This window comes from Thalassophryne amazonica, chromosome 13 (assembly GCF_902500255.1).
Source record: "Thalassophryne amazonica chromosome 13, fThaAma1.1, whole genome shotgun sequence".
In the NCBI taxonomy this organism is placed as follows: domain Eukaryota; kingdom Metazoa; phylum Chordata; class Actinopteri; order Batrachoidiformes; family Batrachoididae; genus Thalassophryne; species Thalassophryne amazonica.
In genome coordinates, this window is record NC_047115.1 from 22,614,110 (window position 1) to 22,638,838 (window position 24,729).

At 40.4% G+C, this 24,729-nt stretch overlaps 1 protein-coding gene across 1 annotated transcript in view; it reads left to right on the forward strand.

Moving 5' to 3' along the window:
- Window positions 1-24,729, forward strand: part of ccser2a (coiled-coil serine-rich protein 2a) — a 98,386-nt gene that overhangs the window by 40,525 nt on the left and 33,132 nt on the right. The window contains 6 exon segments of the mRNA XM_034184574.1: window positions 4,985-5,078; window positions 9,150-9,255; window positions 9,793-9,970; window positions 17,261-17,326; window positions 17,449-17,562; window positions 22,385-22,531. Of these exon segments, the coding sequence (XP_034040465.1) occupies window positions 4,985-5,078; window positions 9,150-9,255; window positions 9,793-9,970; window positions 17,261-17,326; window positions 17,449-17,562; window positions 22,385-22,531 (705 nt within the window).

Genomic DNA, 24,729 nt, shown 5'->3' on the forward strand with positions numbered 1-24,729 from the left:
CATCCCTAGTCTTTTCCATACCTCCCAACATTTGAATTTGCCAATATGGACACCCACGCATGGCCATGAGCGCCAAGGGCGCGAAAGCATAACTAGGGAGATCTAGAGGCATGCCTGGACCCACACAAATGCGGGACTAATGTCCCATGTGCCGCTTGAGTGTGTACAGGACTTACACACTCAAGCGGGACATGGGAGTAAATGCCGGGACTGTCCCGCCCAATATGGGACAGTTGGCAGCGCTGCTTTTCTGTCATCACCGTCATGCAGACTAACAAGAGGAGAAAGCGTGTATGCGCATGCATGAGGTTTTGACATTACCTATGACCCATCCTACATTAACATCTATGAGATTTCTTGTCAGTCACTTCCAAATCTACCAAATGTTGGTCATAGCATCTGATCCCTTGAATTTCTCCCTCTCAGGGCTTGGAATTCTAAATAGTTTTCACACAGCATATTGATCATATTGGCAATATCATATTATGAATCCCTTATCTAGTAAACACTAAGGAATACAATTATAGTGGTGCCAAAGAAAATTCTTTTTATGACTTAAACCTTTAAAAAGTGGCACTATACATTTAAACAGATGTTTCAGTTTTTTTTTTGCTTTTGATACTTGTGTCTAGCAGCTTATCTCCTGTGAAGAAATACTGATCCTTTACATTATAGCATATATTCACACCTCACGGCAACAGCTCCAATGGGAAACACCTTCCCCTTCTTATATTTCTGTCTGTTTATTCCTTATTTTATCCATGTGGCTGACTGCTGTTCTTCAGTTTTAATTTATTTTTTGTTTCATTTGTAGATGTTTTCCAATTTCTGCCTTTTTCCATCTGTCTGCTCCTGCTTATTTCCAATCATACTCCTGGTGTTTCTATAATCCTCCCCTTTTTAAATAATTTCTTGCTCAATTTGTTGAGCTACGGTTCTTCTCCCTGGGCTGTTTATTTTCCTTTAATGTTAGGCTTTTGTAATTCCAGTTGGAGACTGGTCAATTCATTAGTGCTTAAATGAGTGAGGTACTTAAGCCTTTTGTGTAAAGAGTGCCGAGCCATTATTCAACCACACTGCCAATGAACTAGCTATTCTGTCACATTAATGAAGCTTCTTTCTTACTTGTTTATGCTTATTTGGATTTTGAGTTGACGGAATTGGTACTTAATGGAAAGTTTTTATTTATTTTTTGTGGATTTTCATGCATTTACTGCTTTCTTTGCATGCCATCACACACTTGTGCTTGTATGCACACATACGCATGAGGTTTCACCTTGTGCACACAGTCATCTAAACCATTCCTAAAGTTCCAGTGCTACACTGATTTGATTGGCAAAGGTTTGATAAAAGTGAAGATTTACATTTTAGCACCATACAATAATATACAGTGCAGCTGGTAAGTATTGACAGCACTTCACTTTTTCCGCATTTTGTTATGTTACAGTCTTATTCCAGAATGAATTCATTTGTGAATTCATTTTTTCCCTCAAAATTCTACTCACAACACCCCATAATGACAACTTGAAAGTCTTTTAATTTTTGCAAGTTTGTTAAAATAAAGGAATCACGTGTACATAAGTATTCACACCCTCTGCTCAATACTTTGTTGATGCACCTTTGGCAGCAATTACAGTCTCAAGTCTTCTTGAATATGATGCCTCAAGGTTGGCACGCCTGTCTTTGTGTAGTTTTGCCCATTTCTCTTTGCAGCACCTCTCAACCTCCATCAGGTTGGATGGGGAGCATCGGTTCACAGCCATTTTCAGATTTCTCCAAAGATTCAGGTCTGGACTCTGCCTAGGCCACTCAAGGACATTCACAGAGTTGTCCTGAAGCCACTCCTTTGATATCTTGGCTGTGTGCTTAGCGTCATTGTCCTGCTGAAAGATGAACCGTCACCCCACTCCAAGGTCAAGAGCGCTCTGGAGCAGGTTTTCATCTAGGATGTCTCTGTACATTGCTGCATTCATCTTTCCCTCAATCCTGACTAGTCTCCCAGTTCCTGCCGCTGAAAAACATCCCCACAGCATGCTGCCACCACCATGCTTCACTGTAGGGATTGGGCCTGGTTTCCTTCAGACATGATGCCTGGCATTAACACCAAAGTGTTCAATCTTTGTCTCATCAGACCAGAGAGTTCTGTTTCTCATGGTCTGAGAGTCCTTCAGGTGCCTTTTAGCAAACTCCAGGCAGGCTGCCATGTGTCTTTTACTAAGGAGTGGCTTTTTTGTCTGGCCACTCTACCATACAGATCTGATTGGTAGATTTCTGCAAAGATGGTTGTCCTTCTGGAAGGTTCTCCTCTCTCCTCAGAGGAATGCTGGACCTCTGACAGAGTGACCATCGGGTTCTTGGTCACCTCCTTGACTAAGGCTGTTCTCCCCTGTTCGCTCAGGTCCACCAGGACTCTAGGAAGATACTTACAAGGGACTTACAGGGCGAACATAAGCCAGGTCATGAGGGGCAGGTCCCTTGTGGCCCGGCTTATGTTGCCTTGAAGATTAATTAGTCACTAATCCACAGTTGGATAAATAATTTGTTGAATGAGTGTAATTTAATCATGTCACCCATCAAATCAAATCAGGTAGAAGCCAGTTTATCTTGATTGTGCGATATGAACATGACTTATATTTGCCAGCCAGAATGAATCACTTAGCGAGCACAATACATTGATATTGTGCAAACACATTTCCATTCAGCAAATCAAACATACATCTTAGTTGATTTTTATTTTTGAACACATAACGCTACTATATGTATTATGACTATGTAAATCTCTATCTCACGCACTTTCCTTCCATCATGTGCACACACACAAATGCGCCTTAAGGGCCTTTCACATTGAACACGTCGGAAGCTTCATGCAACGCATACCAACACTTTAACGTGTCCGACGTATGACGTCACACGCTTCGCTTTGGAAGCGGCAAGGGGGCGGAGATTGCTACGTCGCACTCTGGCTGTTTCCACAATCTGAAAAAAGTTCAGCGATCTGCATATTGAATTTGCATCGCCTGAACCACAGAAAAGCTTTAAAAAAACAGCAGTAGAACGATTCTCCCATCACCCTGCTGGTAGAAGCTTTTTTTCAGCCACTTTTCGGAGTGACGCCGACCGAGGGGGGACTGACGACTTGGTGGGATATCGATCGAACCATGACAGCGGGCCGACCCGCATGGAGAAGGCGGCCTTCACGCATCATTCCAGGGCAGACCGAGGCAGGCAGCCGGGGGGATGGAGCAGACCCACTCAGTCCGAAATCTCCCACTTTTTGGATATATGCGAAGTCCCATTTTGACCAGTGGAGTTTAGTTCTGCAGCTTTATCGAGGTGAGAATAAAATAAAAGTAAAACGTGACGTTTTTGCACTGCAGTGAAGGTTTATTGATCAGCTAATGTTAGCTTTTTAGCACAGTTGATCTGAGTGAACGCTTTAATTTGTAAATGGTTCAGGCTTTCTTATTTTTACCAAATAAAGCTACGGCTTTTTTTGGAGACCACAAAAGCTCAACTTTAACTTTTTTTTTCTGGCATTTTTTTCCATCTTTTTTTTTTTTCTTCATTTTTTTTCTTTTTTTATATATAAACTGTTTAGTGTTTCTTTATATTTAAAGAAATATTTTTATTTGTCCCAATCAGGAACATTTGCTGTGCAGACAACCAAACTTCCATTGATGAGCTGAACACCATGAAATCCAGTCGAAAGAAAACATCTCTGCTCTTCAAAATAGGACAGAAGTGTCTTCAGCAACACCACCAGAGTTCAAAGCTGCAGAAGAGACCTTCATCTGGTCCCGAGAATCGAGCATAACATCACCTGCTTCTAAATAAAAGGCTCTTTCGACAGCAACTATTTTATTATTTTTTTAAAAAGCTGTTTCATTTTATATTTTAACAATAAATGAACGGATCATTAAAAATGTCCACGAATCAAAGTCAAAAGACATTTGCGCAGGTAGAAGTTCTCTACTAATTGCGCTCAAATTCATATTTTAGAAATGACTCTATCCTGATAACATTAAAGGCAGTTACATATTTTGGCGAAATTACAAGTTGAAATGACTATAAAAAATTCATCATGAGGTTTATGTCACAGAAATCCTACTTTACAATCACACTGCAGTCATTGTCAAATTATTTCCTGTTGCATTTACAATAAACATTTGTATTTATTTACAGTGTCTGTTTTTCTGGTTGAAATGAGATATAAATAATCTACCAAACTTAAAAAAATGTACAAATTTCCATGTTATTTTGTCTAAAAATAAATGTCCGAGGTTCCTTATGTTAAACAAGAAATTATCTAATCTGAAATAACAGGTGGTTTTTAATTTACAGATGAAAGGTTTCTAAAGAACCCTTCACTGATTTATGTAGCTATTTTAATTACAAGTGTTCTAAACTTTTTTTTAACAGTAATCAGAAATTCAGAGGTAACAAACAACAACAACAAAAAACATTTCCAAGGATTTTTCTTCAGACAACTGCTCTATAAATCAGTTAGCTGTTTTTCAGTTAGCTTTATATACATTTAACTGTTTTCATAGTTATAAATACATTTTTAGATTCATATAGTGTTATTTTAAGTAAATTTTAGATTGCTAACTTTATATCCATTTAGCTAGTCACATAGCTTTGCATGAATTTCCCACAGTGACGTGTACAGAAGTCGGGGTCTTAGTGACCACAGGGAATTGAGGACATTTTAAACCCATTAAATGTAACAATATGAGGGCTGTCAAAATTCTGATTATTTATATATCCATTCTGTCCATTTTCTATACCCGCTTTTTCCACTTAAGGGTCGCGGAGTAGCTTATCCCCGCAGTGATAGTGTGTGAGAGGGGTGCATCCTGAACAGGATGCCAGTCTATTGCAGGGCCTCAATATGTACTTACAAAAATGCATTAATAATTAATTTATTTATTGTTCCTTTGCTGACCATGAATTAAGTTTTACCTGACCTTTCTGTGGTTCTCAGGATATCCTGAATAACCTGGACCCTCTAGGACCTGAAGAGTTGGATGACAATGACCTCATGCTGGATGTAGATTTGCCAGAGGACAGTTTACGCGGTGAGCACACACACAAAGCCCACAAAGGTGAAATGCAAACACCTAATGCAAATGCAGTCATCCTACACGGGATTTGAAGCTGTGAGGTTATTCTGTGGCCGTGAGAAGAGCTCAGTCTTACTGGTTGGAGGTTATCCGTTATTTTCATATAATCAGACACCTCCAGCAAACCTGTTCTGATCATAATTGTAAATGAATGCGTAAGCAAGGCTCGAGCACACTATTTCCTGCAGTATCCCTCTCTGGCATATAATGGCTTGAATAAATTAAACTTTGCCTTGAGTGAAAATTTATAATATCCATTAAAAAGTTTAGTGGACACCTTGTTGCCTATTATACACTGCTACCTTTTCAGTATTTGGTTGCATTAAAGTTATTAAATCATGAAAACACAATTGGCATTGACTGACAGCAAGACTGCTGCTTTGGAGAAGTACTGAACCAGCTGTCTGGCTCTTTGACTGTATACTTTCTGAACAGAAGCAACCACACAATCACAAATGAGTTTATTCTGTACGAGGTCTGTTAGAAAAGTATCCGACTGTTTTATTTTTTGCAAAAACCTGATGGATTTGAATCACGTGTGCTTGCATGAGCCAACCTTGAACCCTCGTGCGCATGCGTGAATTTTTTCACGCCTGTCGATTACGTCATTTCCTGGTAAGCAGCCTTTGTGTGAGGATGGGTGTTGTCTCTCGTTGGACCGCTGTGGTGATGCGGGACCGTTGTGTGACTATCCAAGAAATTGCGGAAGAGGTGGACATCAGCACTTTTTCGGTACATTCCACTCTGAAAGAAGATTTTGCCATGCAAAGAGTGGCGGCAAAATTCTTTCTTGAAGCTGCTGACGGCGGAGCAAAAGCGCCTCTGTGATGAAGTCTCATAGGACATGCTCTGACATGCCCACCTCTTCCACAATTTCTCGGATAGTCACACGACTGAAAAGCCACCGAAAGCCGTCTGAATCTTCTGAATGGTGGAAGAGGTGGGCATCAATTTCTGACAAAATTTGATGCAGTCGCGCTGCTCCAGTCGTTCCACCATTTTCCTTGAAATGAAAATCCGACGAGAGACTACACCCATCCTCACACAAAGGCTGCTTACCAGCAAATGATGCAATCGACAGGTGTGAAAAGATTCACGCATGCGCACGAAGGTTCAAGGTTGGCTCATGCAAGCACACGTGATTCAAATTCATCAGGTTTTTGCAAAACATAAAAAGGTTGGATAATTTTCTAACAGACCTCGTATAAACAGTATAGTGTGTGTGTGTGTGTGTGTGTGTGTGTGTGTGTGTGTGTGTGTGTGTGTGTGTACATCTCACACACACCGGCACCTAAACTGAAATGATAAAAATGTTTGAAAATACATTATGTAGTGCACCAATAAATCATGCCCAGTATGGTCATGATTATGTTGTTCATTAATCACCTGACACTAATATAATGGATGTATGTGAGCAGTTTTTATTGTGGATGCATGATCCAGAGAATCTGTATCATGACTGATGCTGGCTTTTTATTATGTTATGAGGATTATGTGCACTGATCAGTTTCTGATCCTTTCTTGTTTCCTTTCGACACTCCAGCTGTCATAAATGACTTGTTGGCATGCTGTTATAATGTTGTTCTGGTCAGTGCTTGGTAAGACTGCAGCAGAGAGATTACGCAGCAGCTTTTAGGACATGTTTCATCTTACTTTCTCACTTACTCAGCATCTCCACAGTGTAGCTGCATTTCACAGTTTTTTTTATAGTGGTGGAGGTGAGGCCTGCAGGTTACAGTAGCCTGTATAGTATGTGCACAGTGGAGAGACAAACATGTTGTCATATGTGTTGGTTTTGCTGATCACAGTGAAGTGTAGTTCGTTTAAACCTGAGTGTGTGAACTCTGTCGGTGCTGTAAGAATTTCTTGAGAAGGCAGTATGCTGCATTTTTGGTGTCGAACTTATTCCAGTCAGAACAGACTCTGCACCCTTTTATCTTCTACCGGACTAGAAGCAGTGCACAGTACAAGTTAGGGATGGGCAATATGGCAAAAAATATTATCACAACATGATATCATGTAAGAAACTGCTACAGCAGAGTGGGAGCTATCAGTGTGCAGGTGAGTGCTCTGTGATCCTTGTGATGGTGATGGTGATAACCCTTGAGTTTTCAGGCATACATCCTGTCTGGACCCAAATCTTGGATGAGTTTGTACTTGAGTGTTGTGTGACTCAATTATAAGTCGATTATGGTCAAAAATTTGTCACTGTGATTAATTGAGACACTTGAATAATATGTGTCTGCTTTTTATACCTTTATGTATTAGTAACACTTTACGCATTTTGCTGGGGGTGGGGGGTGTCACAGAAGTAATCAACTTGTTTTCAAGCCCAGTGCCCAAGTTCTTCAAACTGCACGTGCGCTTGTGGGTATGTTGTTCTTAAAATGATTGCCAGGCACAGTGCTGGTGTCTTGCCATTATAAGGCAGCAGGATGTGATTGTGCCGTAGACCAACAGATATCTAGTCTAACATCTAAAGTGCAGTGTATTTCTGGTATTTATATGGCACAGTATTCAGTTACGCCTTACATAGGCTGGTTCACAACACTGGAACATGTCAACATATAGACACATCACACAGAGGCTGGACTGTACCTGTGATTTTTATTTATTGATTACGCGTGTGTAAGTAGTTGAGCAGTCCTCCCCTTGTTTTTGAATTTGAGAGAGGTGCCGCGCTGTGAACTCCAAAGAAATGAGATTGGAGTGGTGTCCTGACCTATTCCTTTTTGGGAAGTAGGCATATTTATAGCTCTCTATGTCATGGGCTGAGAGCGAAACGGAGACAGACTGAAGGATGCAGTTGCGCTCGGCTCACGTGGCAGGTTTTGAGAAATGGGGTGAGGAAGGCTGTTTATACTTCACAGTTTGACACCCTCTCTTTCGTTCTGTCCTTTTTAACTTTTCTTCTGTACAGACCCTGTCCCTAGCAAAAGACCAGCATAGGGTGTGGGTAAAGAAGGTGAAAGGGGGGAAAAAGGGGCCTCATTTTATATTTCCATCTAGCTGTCATGTCCTGTGACCGAAGAGAGCTTTTCTCCCTTTAGTGCCTCATCTGGTTACTTCCCAGTTTGGCTCCAAAACCATTCAGCTCCTCTCACCACCACCACAATCCTCTCTTACAGGCTCCCGTTCCTAGGGAGTTCCCAGAAAAACAAGCTTGTCAACAAAGACGGGACGAGACAGAGTGGGAGTCGTGAAGACTTTCTCTCTCTCTCTGGCCCTTTAATGCCTCGTCAGCTGACGGGACAAGGCATCATTTATCTCTACTCGCTCAGTTAATCTATGTTGGTGGATTTGTTTTTCCCAGATGGATTATATTTATATTGTAGTTCTTTCTAGATGAGTTTTTAAGACAACGGTTTGGGGTTTGTTTTGGGACAGCTGAAGGTTCTTGGAATGTAAGAGTTGAGTTTGGAACAGACTGGCGGCTCCAGTGCTATACAGTGACATTTGAGGTAAAACTGAATACTTTGGACTGGATCTTTGAATCTGCCAATATCTCTTTATCTCTGTCTTGCTCTCCGTTTCTCTCTTCTTTCTCAGTTTTACCACCATATAGAAAGTGAGGGGTCTTTTTCATTTCCCGGGGGTCGCGCTCTGTTAGTTGTCAATTTTGTTGCAGCCGTGCTTCATTTCACAGCTATATGCTAGTGAGTGCTGCCAAGTATTCTGTTCTCTTGCCTTCTTGAAAATAAAATGCCCTTTTTGCTGTTTGTGTGTTTGCATTTGATGATGGGAAACATTTGAGAGAGCTGGAGAATGAGATTGATCAGATCATAATGTATATTCTAGAATATCTAGATTATAGAATGTGGGCAGTGTTATTGTTTGCCACATAGTATATAAAATGGACTAAAAGATTACAAACAATGTTTAGCTTTAATCACACTAGCTGGTCTCCTCCAGAAGCCAACACAAACAACATTCCAACATCCACATTACAAACACTGACTGTACAATACAAATACTCTGCTTTCTTTTTGGTGGTTCACTGCCGGTTTTTAAACTTTCCTGTTATAGACCTTGACGGAATGTCCCACATTGAGCCCTTGGAGAGGGCGAACCGGCAGGGACAACGGCATAAACATCGCTGGAAGGGCCCAAACCATTTCTACAGTGGAACCAGGTTAGTTAAATGTAACAATGTGAAAATGGCAGCAAAAAGAAATAAAAAAGGTGCTTATGGTCCCCGTGCTGCAGTGAAAACTATAATCCATTCCTGTTAAGATTTTGTAACTCACTCTGAGTCATCATATTCATAAAGTATACTTTTTGTAGACGTGGGCTTTTCCTGGTAGTGCTGCTTCTTTTTTCAGCTGCTCCTATTAGAGGTCACCACAGCAGATCATCCTTTTCCATCTCACCTTATCTTTTGCATTTTCTTCTGTCATACCGACCACCTGCATGCTCCTCACCACATCCATAAACTTCCTCTTCGGCTTTCCCCCTGTTGCAGTTATATGTTTTACTTAACTCACGAACTCTTTTTCCCATTTTGTGACTGTTTCACATGTAAATGTTGGCACAGGTGCATGAGTTACCCTGTGCAGCACTTTGTGCATGCACAGTATATGCTTTGCCCCTTTTTGATTTCTACTTGTCAACCACTAATGTCTTTTTAAAAATTTTTTGCTCTCTCTTTCTTTTTTCTTTTTTTCTTCAGGGCTCCTGTCTTTCAGCATTATGATGGTCTGAAGGCTCCACGGATTCCTCGGCCAGTGTCATCTGAAAACAGTCAGACTGGCCACAAGGAGATGCTGGATGAGCTGACTCTCAAACATATGACCCAGGACTGCAGCTCACTCAAGAACCAACTGCTCAGGCTTAAAATGTTACTACAGGTTTGACCTGCATTTGTAGAATTAATTAAATGAACACAATCACAGATTTGTGCATGCACCAATGTGCATGATCCAGCAAGATGTGCACAGCGTCATATGTACATACATAAAGTACTAGCATCATGATTCGCTAGCATATGTGTATACAAACAAATATGCTGGCATTACATGCAGACTGATTACTGGTTTTATGGTATGCCATAAAGTGAAAATGCAGTGGTTTCAAAACAGCATGAATTCCATTTATTAAAAAAAAATAAAATAATTAATGTTGTCCAAACAGTGAGCTTTGCATAGCTAAAATGCCGGATTTAAGACTAAATAAATGTGGGAATCTTTAATTTGATTTAAAAAGCAAAACAAAAGTGACCAAAGCTTGGTGGAGGAAAGCCACCTACTGTGCAAAACATGTTATTGAAGCGTGACTGAAAGATGAAAAACATTTCACTGCGGCTTTCTGCTGAATTCAAGATATTACTTACTTACAAATATTAGTAACTTCATCAAGAACTACGTAGGGAGGTCTTACATTGGTAAAATAAATATAAATCTTCACTAAGGAGGCAGACAACATGGCTAAAAAGCAGCTGTTTTTTGTTTTTGTCACTTACAATAGTAAATATTCAAAGCAAAACTCCAAAGCGTCAGCAACCAAGTTTTTAATAACACCACATATAATTTAATTTGTATGTCATTCATCATTCCATTGCATCTGCAGCACTTTGAGTGTGGTTTTCCCCAACACACACTACCTTCTGTGGAGTAACCTTAAAAAAAAAAAAAAAAAAAAAAAGTGACGTGACCACATGTTAAATGGCTGTTTTTTTTTTTTCTCTTTCTATATCTTACTGGATGTCACCTGACAGCAGGGTGTTGTTAAAAATTCTCATTAAATAGCCTTGTTGTCCATCAATTCAAGTTCACAGAGCTTTCAATAGAAGGCATCATTTGTGAGATTTCTTGATATTGTAATGATATTTCAATAAAAAATAAAACAAATTTAATGGTACAGGACAAAAAAAAATTGAAATGAGGATGAAAATTTGGAGTAGTGATTGTGCTTGGAAACAATCCGGATACAAGAATCACATGATTCAAATACTTTATTCATCAAAATCATACAAAAATTCTCAAATTCTTCAACAAATATTGATATTGTAATGGCGTCAGGAAGGCCATCAGATGTAAAATTTCTGCTAAATCAAAATGCAGGTCCATATCAGATCTGCTGTGGCGACCGTGAGCAAAATGGGAGAAGCCAAAAGATTCAGCCAGTCATGATATTTGAATAATTAATGACAGTAAAGAATGTCCTAATTATTTTTAACAGTTAAAACTGGTTAGTGAAGAATCTGTGTTCAGTTAATTCTCTAACATGGTGCATGTCTGTCTGTGTTCCATCACTGGGATATGGCATCACTGAAGGTTGGCACCTGTGCAGTTACAAGAGCATGAGTTTTATCAACAACACTGATCAAAAACAATGGTTTGCGTGCCGGTCGCAAGCTGTGATACGGAGAGAGAATAAGATGCACACTGGATATGCTAGGGCATTCCATCAGAATCTCATGCTTCTCATGCCTAGGTGGCATGTAGTATTCAGAACTCTGTGTCAACCTTCATGTGTTTGCCATCTTATAGCTTGTGTTTGACATTTAGTTTTAATGATATAATGAATAAGATTTAATGTGCAGCTGTTTTCATTTTGAGCTCTAAAATGTGGTAAATGCACAATTGCTGTATTTCCCACAGTTTAAGTTGATTTTTATTTATTTATTTATTTTTTACTAGATTGGAAGGTCCGATGGATTTTACTCCAGCGTGACTTGTGTGTCAAAAACAGGCTGTCCTGTACGTTTTCAGTCCAGTGGAAACAAGAAACACGTTAACAATATTTAGCCCATGTTCTTCAGTCTATTGTGTGACTGAATAGTCTTTAGAGATTCTTACAAAATGTTTTTTCTTGAATTTTTTTTAAATGCATGTTTGAAAAATAAGTGTGACTTATACTATGTTGCAACTTAGACGTTTTTACCCCCTTCTTCATGATGCATTTTTAACAGATGCAGCTTATACTCTGGAAAATATGGTACAAATATGGTATATTTGCGTGCATATGAGTCATGTCCTCAGTCAGTGCTCCATATAAAGTACTGAGGTGTATGCTGTGGACAACATTATGTGTAATGAGGAATAAATGGATAGGTATATTACCCAGAGCATAAGTGATTAGTATCACATAAACATATAAAATAAGTTTTTTATGTGCCAGATCAGTTCTTTCCAAACATTCACATGTTCTGGGACACAGTACACGTTATTTGATAAAATATGCTTCATCGTGATCCACTGAGAGTGGGAAGGGATTTAAAGGGAAATGAAAGATGCCTGTAGTTAAAAGAAATGCAAATATATAATGAACACAGAGAAGCATAACTGACACAAAATGCTAAACTTAATTTATGCATTTGTGAAAATACACAGCGTCACAAGCATTTCATTTTGCATGTTCCATAAAAGTAAATTATTTTGAATGTGGTTTATCCTCTACAGCATAAAAAGTGACATGTTTGTTTGTATTTTAATCACATTCCTTCTCCAGACATGTTCATAGGGCTCACTGTACTGCTTAGCTTTGAGAGGAGAAATATTTCTGTTGGCCCATTAATGGCTCACAGTTCTAAGTGCTTTTTTTTTTTTTAAACAATGCTGTCAGTTTCCAGTTGTTAATAAATACAAAGGGCATTCAGCGTAGGACCACAATAAGATGCTTATATGTACTGGATATGCTGTGCTGACCTGTAATGCACAGAAGCAGCCAGAAGAGGGCTGAGATCAAGGTGTGAAGGGCCCCTTCACACAAAACATGATTGAAGCCGACTAGGGCACAAAGGAGGAATTGCATGCCAGTCGTGAACAATCGGAGCTGCCTCTAACGCCTCATACACCTGTTGCTACAACTATTTGCGCACACCAGTGGCCGAAAGACAGAGAGTGCCCTGTGAGAGCTCATTCGATCCCTCTCGCGGCAGGTGTCAGCCAAATTCCAGGTGTCACACACGAACATTCAACACTGCTCACTGGACACTTTGAAAATGTGTGGCCATTCGCGCTGTTAGCACGAAAATGGTGAGCGACCAAAAAAAAAAAAAACGCAACCACTTTTGAGCTGGCTGTGAAATTTAAGTGCCCCCATGACTGTGAAGTTGCCAAGCAGCACACATGTGGCCTGCCAGACAGAGTGTCGGCTCCCCCCTCAACACATGTGCCGTGCATGTGTATCGCGCATGTGTTGCTCCCCCCTCCACACACGGGTGCGTGTGTTTCGCGCGCTTTGCCAGCCAGAGCACACACAGCACAGCGAGCCACCTTTCAGATGATTGCTGGCCAGAGACTCACTGATGGCTGCAAATGAAACAAATGCCGTTTTGTCAGTTATTATGGCAAAAATTAACGACTTCCTCTTTGTCTACATCGTCTAATTTCTCTCTCTTTTTTTAAATAGATTTATCTCCTTGTTGATTTTAGGAATTTTATGCTCTGTTATATGGTAGCACAGTGGTAAAGATTGCATCTGTTAATCACAGCTTTTGTTATCTGCAGGTTTGAATCCCACGGGTGACATTTTTTTTGTTTTAATTTCTGTTTCTCCTCAGCAGCGCGCGATGTGGTTCCACATGTTCCAGCTGGTTTTTATCTTTTTGTTTTTCTCCACGTCAGCAGCGTGATGTGGTGCAACATGTTCCAGCTGTTTTGTTTTTGTTTGTTTTTTTTCCCCACAACAGCGGCGCGATGTGGTGCAACACGTTCCGGGTGCTCGCACTGTGTTCGTGCACGCGCTCGACCATGCACAAACCGTCGCAGGTGTGTATTGCACACCTGTGTGACCGTGCGTCCCTCACAACAGCAGGTGGAAAGTTTCTTGGTTCCCCATTTCGTGTTTGGTTCGCAGATTTTCTTACGGTTTCTGTATCTTTCGTGTTAATGTGTGAAGGGGCCCTAAAATGAGATGAAACCTAACTGATCTTTTGGCCCAAACTCAGTGAGGAGCACTCGGAATTTTGCATTGAAACAAACTATACATTCATTAGATGGCTTGTAGGGCTGCCGGAAAAAATCGATTCACATCCAAATCGCGATTCTTACTTATTACGATTCTGAATCGATCCAAAATGTCCAAGAATCGATTTTTAAAAATCATTTTTTTAAACATTTTCTTGCTTACTTGCTGCATGTAGCTGCATGTACTGTTTGTCAGGCAACGGCCTCCATACTACAGCATCCCCACTAGGGGCGGATCCACTTCAAACATTCGTGAGCTGCAGCTTAACATGGCGGACGAAGAGCTAATTCAGCCAGCACCGTCTTTGCTGAAGGCAAATGTTTGGGCACATTTTGGATTTTATTATTTGCTGCGTAAGAAGGAACTTGACATGATTTATGCAGTGTGCAAAATCTGCAAAATGAAAGTCAAGTACTTCGGAAACACTTTAAATCCGCAAGCCCACATGCTACGCCATCACCCGGAGCTAAAAGAAGTGGAGCAGCGGTCTCTGCCGACTACTGACCAGCGCTTCGCTAAACTGCCAGCCAACTCTGAACGAGCAAAGCAGATAAGTAAATTTACATCTAGAATCACTTGATTAACCTTGTAAAGCTGCATTTTCTTAAACATAAACATTTTTTAAGTAATGTAACTATTTCTCAGAGCTCTTTCAATCGAAAATCGATTCTGAATCGAATCGTCACCCCAAGAATCTGATTCGAATTGAATCGTGAGTTGTTGTACGATTCACACCCCTAATGGCTTGTTTGATCAAATAAATATAATCTACATTTTTAGTTATTGAAATCATTATGCTTATGGAAGTACATAGTTATTAATCAAACTGTAATTATTTTATTTTTTAAATGGTGGGAGGACATGGGTCGAGCATGCAGATGCCACACAGAAAGGAACTCGGCAATGATGAGCTTAATTCAACCCAGGACTTTCTTTCTGTGAGGCAAGAAGACTAACCACTGCACCGCTGTGGTTCAGTACTTTTTTACTTGTATGTCAAAGGGTTACAATTTTGCTTTCATCTCAAAATTTTCTACATAGAGTAGATATGAGCTGTGAACTGTATCTCCATTGTGCTGTGTTGATTTTTGGACCATGTGGTTTAACAATTTGGGGCCCCTTCACACATAGTGCGAATTTGGTTGAATTGCGCATAAGGTGCGCATGAAGCAGGAATTGTATGCAAAATGTGTAAATTCGTAGCTGCTTCCAACACCTCGTACACTGGTTGCTACAAATATTTGCGCAGACCAGCAGCTGAAAGACAAAGTGTGTGTTGCCCATCATGTGCCCATCGAACCCTCTCACGGCCAAATTCCAGTATCGGCCATCATCTAACACCACTCGCATTGCACTTAGAAAATGTGTGGCCATTTGCACTGTTAACATGAAAACAGTCACCAGACAATCACTGTCGAGCTGGCAGTGAAATTTGTTTGAGTGCCCCATGAGTGTGGCTTTACAAACAGACACAGTGACACGTTGGTGTGTGTGATGAACTGACAGGTGTGGCTGCCGACAGAAGCGGCTGTGGAGATCTGTGGATCTGGACGTCACGGCTGGACAACACGTACTGTGTATGGACGGACATGGACTAATAACTGCCTACTGTGACACGTGTGTCTGCTTGCTGTCCTCACATGGGCATAAATTAAAAACATATATCACTGTGGTGACGGGCTGCTGCGAGCATGCGAACAAAGGCTACCCCCAGGTTGAAATGGACCGTCAGATCATAACATGCAGCGGGTGATCTGACTGTCACGTCACCCGTGTGAGCTCTGTTCCACATGACGTGGTGTCAGTCCTGCGTTGCGCCATCCACAAGGCATGCGTGTCGGGCAGGACACCCGTGCGGGGCCAGCTGGACATGCGCCAGCAGATGTGGACATGATGAGATGAGTACACTGCTCCATTCATGTCACTTCATGACTGTACGTCTGTGACCATGGGTCATCTACAGAGAAACAGATGGATCATACTTGTATTGTCCACTTGATAAGAAGGATTCAATACAATGCAGTGTTTTTATATAGTGTGTGGTTTTATTTTTTTAATACGTCCATGTCCTTCCTGATATCAGGCAGTTTCCCGCACCTTTCACAGGACAGCAGTGGTAGCTCAGTGGTAACGTTTCAGACTAGCAGTCAGAGCTTTTGGAAAGTGCAGGTTTGAGTCCCTTGGGTGGCGTGTAATTTTTATTTTTTATTTTCACAGCAGCTGTTGTGAAAAGCTGCTTTGTTCCCATGTGCACAAAACCATTGCAGCATGAATTTTTAAAAATTATTTATTTATTTTATCAGCACAGCAGCGATGTAGCCACATTGCGCAGCTCCTCGCACCGTGTTCCCGTGTGCACGAACTGTCGCCTGCCCGTCGGCGCAGTGTTTCATGGTTCGCTCATATGAGCTGTTTTGCTGTGAGTCGCCCTGAGTTGGACTTCTTCGTACTATGTGTGAAGGGGCCTTTAAAGATGTTTTGCATGCTGTAATACTCCTGACTCAAATATTCCTGTTGTGGCACAGGAGTGTAGAAGTGGACTACTAATTGATTAGAGTTAATTTTGTTTTGTGTCTCTGTGCAAACCAGTGCATGGGTTTTTATAATTTATCATCCTGTAACTGTTTGGTTACTTAACCATCTGATTTTGTATGTAATATACAAACACACAATTTTAGCAAACTTTCAAAATAATCACTTTCTTCCTTTAAAGAGCATCACATATTGAACCAACAGTTGTACCGCACTTTTTTCCCCTGCATTTTGGTGAATTATTTTATGCCCTTTTTTCTGTGTTGGGATTTATCTTTTAATATTATTGTTATTTTTAATACCAAAATAATTGTTTAAAATATTGTAAATGATTAAGCAAACAAACAATAATTGAAATAATAAATAACCTTAGAGCATTTTGCATGAACATGAAGACATCTGGACCAAATTTGAAAGAAGAAAAATAATCTGAAGAGGACATTTATTATACAGCATGAAAGTAATCAATTTTATGTTCAAAGAGATACTTTATATTTATGCCCGGGGTAACTAGCATCGGCTGCTGACTGTTCAGGGTCAGTAGAATATGTGTTTGAGTAATATTTTTGCACAAGGGCATATCACATGGTTCTTGAGACTCTCATAAGGCATTTGCCATTAATCTGGCTCAGTCTCTACGCATTCATGTGTACTTACACAAACCTGTATACCTGTATATGTTTGTTTGTTCCCAGCTGGAGGATACTGATTCTCCAGCTGATGTTCCTGAGGAGAGTGAGGACGGTACCACTGCATCACAGGTAAAAATCTTTTCTTTTTGATTTGCAGCAATGACCAATTAGAATCTTCCCCCAATTTTCCCATTTCTAGTTGATATTGCTGACTGTCCCTGGAGTAAGTATTGGATTATGTGTGTTTGCAGTTGGAAGAGCTGATTACAGAGGTGCATATGCTAAGAGAAGAATTGAGAAGTCGAGACAAGACCATTGCTCAGCTCACACTGCAGTGTCAACAGCTACAGCAGCAGGAACAAATAGTGAGTTTGGTTGGAACACAAGTCACCTGATGTTGAAAACTATCAGCTGTAAAATGTTGTGTGGCTCAACAAATTTGTATATCATCATGTTGCCAAATAAAAAAGCTATGTGGAGCATGCATAGAGTGCCTGCAGTAAGCTCTGTGCACAAATGTGTTTTAACTTCATCTTTTGTAGTCTCAGCTATCACAGTTTCTGCTTTAGCTTTACGTGCATGTTGTCTACAATTGTTTAAGGAAAAAAAAAAGCTCAATCACAATTGAAGATCTTTCAGAAGTAAATGTTATTATGTTCAGAGTTATCAATACATGTCAACACCCCTCACCACCAAACAAGAGGTTTTAAGCTTTACATGCAAACTATGAGTGTAAAAAAGTTTTGTCAACTATAACCTAGTTTCATGTTGGCTAAAGAAACACATTTTTTTACAGACTTCATTGAAAAATGACAAAGCACATTGTGAGTGACACACAGTATTATTTTTTGTATCAGAGAAATACCAGAACACATGGGTAATACAATTGAGGACTCTGCTACAGATTGTCTGTCAGTAGATTGTCTGGGTTTTTTGGGTAGTTGTTTCTCTAAAATAAGGACAGTACTGTCCCTGTGGTAAAAAGGTTCTACAATGCAGTGTTGTGCAAATGTCATTGATGTTGTAACACCATTCTGAAGGCACATGATACCTAACAGAACACTCATGCCTTCCATTTGTTTTCATTACCACTTGGCATGAAAGTGCAGGTGTTTTGGAAAGCTCCTCAATTTTAAGTTGTTGCATCTTGCATTAAAATAAAATTGTGTTAATCAGTGGTGATGATGCCACTGTCACTACTTTGAATACTGTACAAACTATTGTTATTGCAGTATAACTAATGCCTGTTCTAGTGGGCTTGTTTGGAACCTGTTGTTGGTGAATATTGGCTTCTTGTGAGGGAGGAAGACCACAGTCTATTGCTGAAGTACAGTTCCCCTCTCGTATATGTTTGGTTCTTCTGACATTATTTTCTCCCAAAGTAACAACCACCGTATCTGTTTGTTTGGTTTTGTTTTTCAAAAGATTACACAAACACAAGTAATTCATTCTGATAAAACTTAATGACAGTAATGTGCATAATGTAAATACTGTGCATAGCCTGGAATAGAAACATTATATTTTAGCACTGAGCTACTTAATCTGACAAAGGGAATTTAAATGCATTTATTTATTTTTGAGAAATTATTAAAAATGAATAAAACAACTTTGAAAGTTGAAGAGGGCAAACTTGACTTCAGAAACAATTAAATTTTCCAGTGGCTCTTTGAAACTACAACTCTTTGTCCTGCAACATTAGGATGTTTTGGCTTTTGAACTCTGACAAAAGGCTACGTGTACTTGGGATAAACATAATCCGAAATTGCACATCAGGTAATAATCTGCATTACAATGAATGGTGCAGGTTTATCTCAGTTTTGGAAAAGCATATTATATTTGCACAAGTACTTGTAAACTATTGCACTTTCAGCAGTTAGTACCTGCATAAGTATTGCAATAACATTGTGATCACACACATTGCATGTTGGCAACTATTGCCTCATTTTTTATATTTTGCATCTGTAAGACAACCATTAGATGTGTAATGGGTACCCTTCTAGTTAACGATGTGTGTCTGTTCATGTAATTACTGTGTTGAAACATTGCAGAGAGGCCTCTATATTGCATTTTTATACATGTGCTTGCTCATATTCCTTGAAAGATGCAAAATCACTTGCTGGAACAAATGCTTATATAGCATATGGCATGAATTTTCAGCTAGAAATCTGTTGCTGCAAGTTTGTTTCCTCAGATGAATTTAGCTTTGATATTATTTTTATCTGGCAAGATTCTGACATTTGACTCTTGAGCATCACCATCACTGCATTATACCTGAAATGCTGCTGTTTTGTTCACATTTATAAAGCATATTGCTGTTTTGTTCACCACCTTCAGTCACCCTGGGTGTGTCTTCTGCTGTCTTTTGACATCAATTTAATTTAATGTGAAGACTATGTGAAACATAGGGAACAAGGATAAGAAGGAAGTTATTTTGTTTTTGTTCCCCCGTGGAGGTTTTGTGAATTAATGAATGCATTAGTTTATACCACCACCAGCAGGGGCCTTCATGTCATGCAAAAGTAGAGACCATCATTTATGTAAGTATATGAATTCAGTATTTTTATTAGATTATTTTCAATGAATGTACTCTGGACTCTGGAATGTACTCATAATGAAGGTATTCTGGATGTAGAAATGAATGGTATCATGCCTCTTTTGTTGGCCTGTGACGGACTCTGTGAAAATTTATCATGGACATAGATACATAGAGCTGCCTTTTTATATATAAGATAGAGCAGAAATAATAATGCATGGAATGTATTCCAGCATTCTGCTGTTTGGTGGTCAGTGAATACCTGCTGTAGTGCCCTTCATCATATGTGGGAGTTCAGGTTGTGGCTGGAATGTTGTTGGGCACCTGAATGCACTGCAGTGTGTTCCCTCACATGGTTATGTCTGTCTGCAAATAGCCTGTGTTCTGCTCTCTTAGCTAGCTCTGTGTGCACTCTAACATTCATTAGTGTCGTGACCAAGGCTCCCTTGTTAACCAAACAAACGTATGTCTGGCTGACATTATTCAAATCCCCGCTGTATCTAGAAATACCAAAATGTCAAGTCAAGGTCTGTTCGCCAGCCTCCCTGCCACGTGTTATCCTTCCAATTAGAATTTACACCCACCCACAGCAGGTTCTTGAGTCGAGCACAATATTGTTGCCCCCTCAACCTCAACAAGCAAAAGGAATGGGGAAAAAAAAGTTAGGAAATATTCTCAGATATGTATGTGCCTGCAGTTAATGAGTGTGCCAACTGAAAGTGTATGTGTGTGTGTGTGTCTGTGTGTGTGTGTGTGTGTGTGTGTGTGTGTGTAAAAGGGAGATTGAATCACTGCTTATCCCAAAGTATAAGCTAGGTACCTAAAGTTAGGTTGGAGAAAATGAATGATGCTGCAGTTTCATGTTACTGCATGAAACACAAGGATGCATAAAAGCCAACGCTAAAAATCCAAACACCAAAGGTAAACTATGCAGAATTCTTCAGTTGTAGTTGTAATAAATTAATAAACAAAAATATAATACAAACAAAGCTCAGGTCCAGCTTGTGACATTTGTCATTTAGTTCACAGTGAGTCATGCAAGTTAACAAACTCTTATGCCTTGAAGCATTTACCAGATATGATCACATAAAAAAAACAGATAAATGAAAGGATGTGATGAAGTGGTAAAGGGAAACCTGGGCTCGACAATAGCAGTGGTCCGATGGCCCGGCGGCCTTTTTTACACGTTCTGGGCCACCACGGGCCAGTGAAATTCATATTTCACTGGTCCGTATGGGCCAGTAAGAATTAAAATCACTTTGGGCAAATTTATTAGTCTTACCGTGAAGAAATCTGTCAAAATACATGTAGAAATTGAACATTTTCGCTACATCATCTGCCATGTTTGTTGTGGTAGCTACGGCGCATGCGTGGGGCCGTCTTCATCTCTTTCCGTGCCACTTCGGCAATGTTCCGAATATTGCCGAAGTGCATACGAATCTGCAGAAGAACTTCGTCTGCAGGAGCATCTTCTGATGTGGCGCTTAATTTCGCTTCAACATCGACGCATCATTTTCGCTTACGCAAGATCGATCGCAGTGAATATTATGAATTTCTGATGAAGAGCTGGCTCTAGAGCTGCAAGAATTAGAAAATAAAATGGAGGAAGAACTCTCGTCTTTAAGGTTGAAGGACATGTTCCTCAGCCAGGATGAGGTTGATGAAGAGTGTATGGATGAGTGTTTGGGGCGTGAGAGGGTGGAAGGACGTCTCATGCATGAGGAGGACATGTGCACCAAATTATAAATAATCAAATCTTAAGAAACTGTCATGGTTATTTGAAATAATTTGGAATAATTTGTCACAGAAATAAATTTTTACTGGTGAAATTTACTGGGTCAACGCAAGTTGCCAGTTAGAGTATTGTATATTTACTGGGTCAACGCAGCGGCCGTCGGTTCGGCGCGGGTGTGAAAGTATGGGCCAGTGATATTTTCATCCGGGCCAGTAACTTTCAAATTCTACTGGCCCTGTGGGCCAGTGCATAAATTGCCTTATTGTCAAGCCCTGGAAACTGCTGAGTGACACAAGGAGGAAACTCAATCAGAAACACTGCAGAGCATGATGACAGAGAGGCTGTGCATGTCTGAAGAAGTGAGAAGAACTGTCAAACACGGTAACCTGTCATCTCAGGCCTGTTTGACAGAATGCAGTTTGGGATGCTGCTGTCACAGCTGCTGAGGAGGAGTGCTCATGATTATTGTTTAAGCTGCATCAGTTTGTACTAAAGCTGCCAATATGAGTCTTTCAATTGAATTGCAACACTATTTTCAGCCAAGTACACATTGCTGATTGTCTTGCAGCCGATGTAATTTATCACTGAGCTGAAAAAATACTCAGAAAATGATTATCTCTCATGATAAGGAGTGAGTGTGTGAAAAGTTAAAAATGAAATGCATTAAGACTCAGATGCAGCTGTTAAAACAACCAGTTTCTTTTGGGAATAAAGGTTAGAATTCTGTGAAAATGTACATGGAGTAAACATAAGGCTTAATTGATTGGAGGATTTTTGAACTTACCATGAAAGGACTATTCTACACATACTTCAAGTTTGGTTTATTTCATTGTACTGTGTTGTTGAGTTTAAGGGATTTGTATCTCAACAGTTTGTTTCTTTCCATTCATCTGTCTCTCCTTTGGCATTGCTTCTTCAGCCCTCTCAGGGACGGCAGGGCAGGTGCCAGTGTAACCACCAGAGGGCTCCTGCTTCATTACGACTTGGTAACAGACAGACAGATAAACGGATGCAGCAGCAATACGATAAGGCCACACAAACGTACTGGAGACCACCCAACCATACTGTGAGTCCAAACATTCATAAAACTAACAACACAGATCATGCTCAACAACTATGCTGTTCAGGGTTTGTGTTTTTTTTTTTTTTTTTTTTAAGTACAAAATCCCCAACTAGTTGCTGGACATCATTGCCAGCTTGTACTGGGGCAGAATCTCTTGACTTTTTTCCGCTGTGAATACTGGCCTTCATCAGATGTATTCTGGCTCCTACACTGTTAAATGGCCTGTGTTTTGAGTTAGCTTTTTTTGTTTTGGCAATGAAAATATTACTGACCTTGACATCACAGAAGATGCTGTAGTATTTGCAGACTCAGTGGATACTCTGATTGTAGAGAGAAGCTGAGTGACATTTCGGATAGTCTTGCAGTTGTCTTCAGTCAGGACTAACATCTGGGCTTTTAATGACTTTCTGAACCTGGCTATCAGAAGTGTATCTGTATGCAGTGGAATTGTTGAACTTGTACAGAGACTCTCTTCTCTTGTCGGGTCGGGTGGCTGTGGTTAGGGTGGGGGGAAGGAGTAATATTAGGTTATGGTTAGGGTTGGCGGTGGGAGTAGGGTTAGTAATAGTGAGTTAAAAAAAGCTCCGTCACGAAAATTTGACTCATTTCGTCACGGGAGCACGAAAAAAAAAACATGAGACTGGGCTGTTGAGACTGAGGAATGCCTGAGAAGCGCTTATGGGAGTTAGGAGGTTGGTGGACAGAGCTCTTTGGCTATGTCTGTCTTTTTGAATGAAGGCCAGTTTTTTAAGTTCTGGTGTTAGCTGTCTTACTATATGGTTGTAGGACTTGAACACTAACCACTTTTGGTACTAGGTCTAATCAAAGGATCTTGGGATACATTTGATTCGACTTTGTGTCAGATAAGCAGCTACTTAGCGAGACTGCAAGGTATGATATTTTGGTCATATGGTGAGTTTCTCTGAGCATGATCCAGGATGCAGGTGCCTCACTTTTAACCCAGGCAACTAGAAAAGGCCAATGGGACAGCCAGGTTTCACCTGGCTATGGCAGATTGATACGTACTTTTGAAATGTGGGAATGGGCTGGTTGTCAGCTCCTGCATGGTTTTCATCCAGGTCCCAAGGCTCTTCCATCATGTGTTGAATGTGGTAGTAATGCAGTGGCCTCGGCTGTGGCCCAGCAGACTATCTGTATGTGGGAATGTCATTTTTAATGCCAGCTGTAAATCTTGTCCATGTGTTCATGATGCTGAGTCACTTCATTTATTTTACTCTGTCAGGTTTTCCTTTGTCTGCTGCCTCCCTCTGACCAGCCATGTCCAAATTGTTGGAGGCAAACACATGTCCTCTCTATGGAATAATTCAGTGGTCAGTAAACTCAACATTCTGTCCCACATGGTTAATAGAGCTCCTACTAAACTGGGAGCAGCAATGATGGTATTAATGATTGAGCAACTGAGGGAAAGGATGTAGGAGAGAGACAGAGCGGAAGAGGGAGAAGAATACATATGGGGAATGAAGTAGTGAGAGGAGTTGTGCAGAAAGATGTGTGTTCTGTTTTTTGCCACAATAGCATGCTGTGTGGCAGCCAAGTATTGATTCAGTAGCAAAAGTGCCATAGGCAGGGTGCCGAGTAAACACTCCCCTAATAGACCAGCTCTCAGCTAAAAGGTTGGTGTACAGACAAAGGAAGTCACAGTCAAGCAGAATACAAACAAAATGAGTAGAAAGCAATAGCATTAAAGAAATGTGGATGCTACCATGGTGACGCATGGGAATAAGGCATTGCCTGAGTGCTGAAAGATTAATCAGGGTAGAAAAATTAATGGCTTTTTATGGAAATCGTAATTGGACAGAATGTTATTTGAGCCCTCACCTAGTTTCCACTCACAGGTTAGCTGGGCCCACCTAGAGGGAGGAACTCCCTGTTCCTTCACAGTAGCACCAGTTGATGTGATTAGCAAATCACACTGGAGTGGCCCCTGAATGCCTCGGTTTGAAGGTTATCTGGATATGTGCAGCTGGCAGGCGTCACCACAGAAGATGCAGAAAGCACGAGAGTGACTGTATATCTGATCTATCCTGGGGATACCTTGGGAACTCCCATCAGGTTGAAAAAACATGGCAGAGGAGGAGGGGGTTTAGGGTGCCTTGTTTAATTTTCTACCCGCATGTCATAAATGAAACACTACCCAGTAATTTTGATGTTTGAGAAGAATGAGAATGGACTTTCTCTTT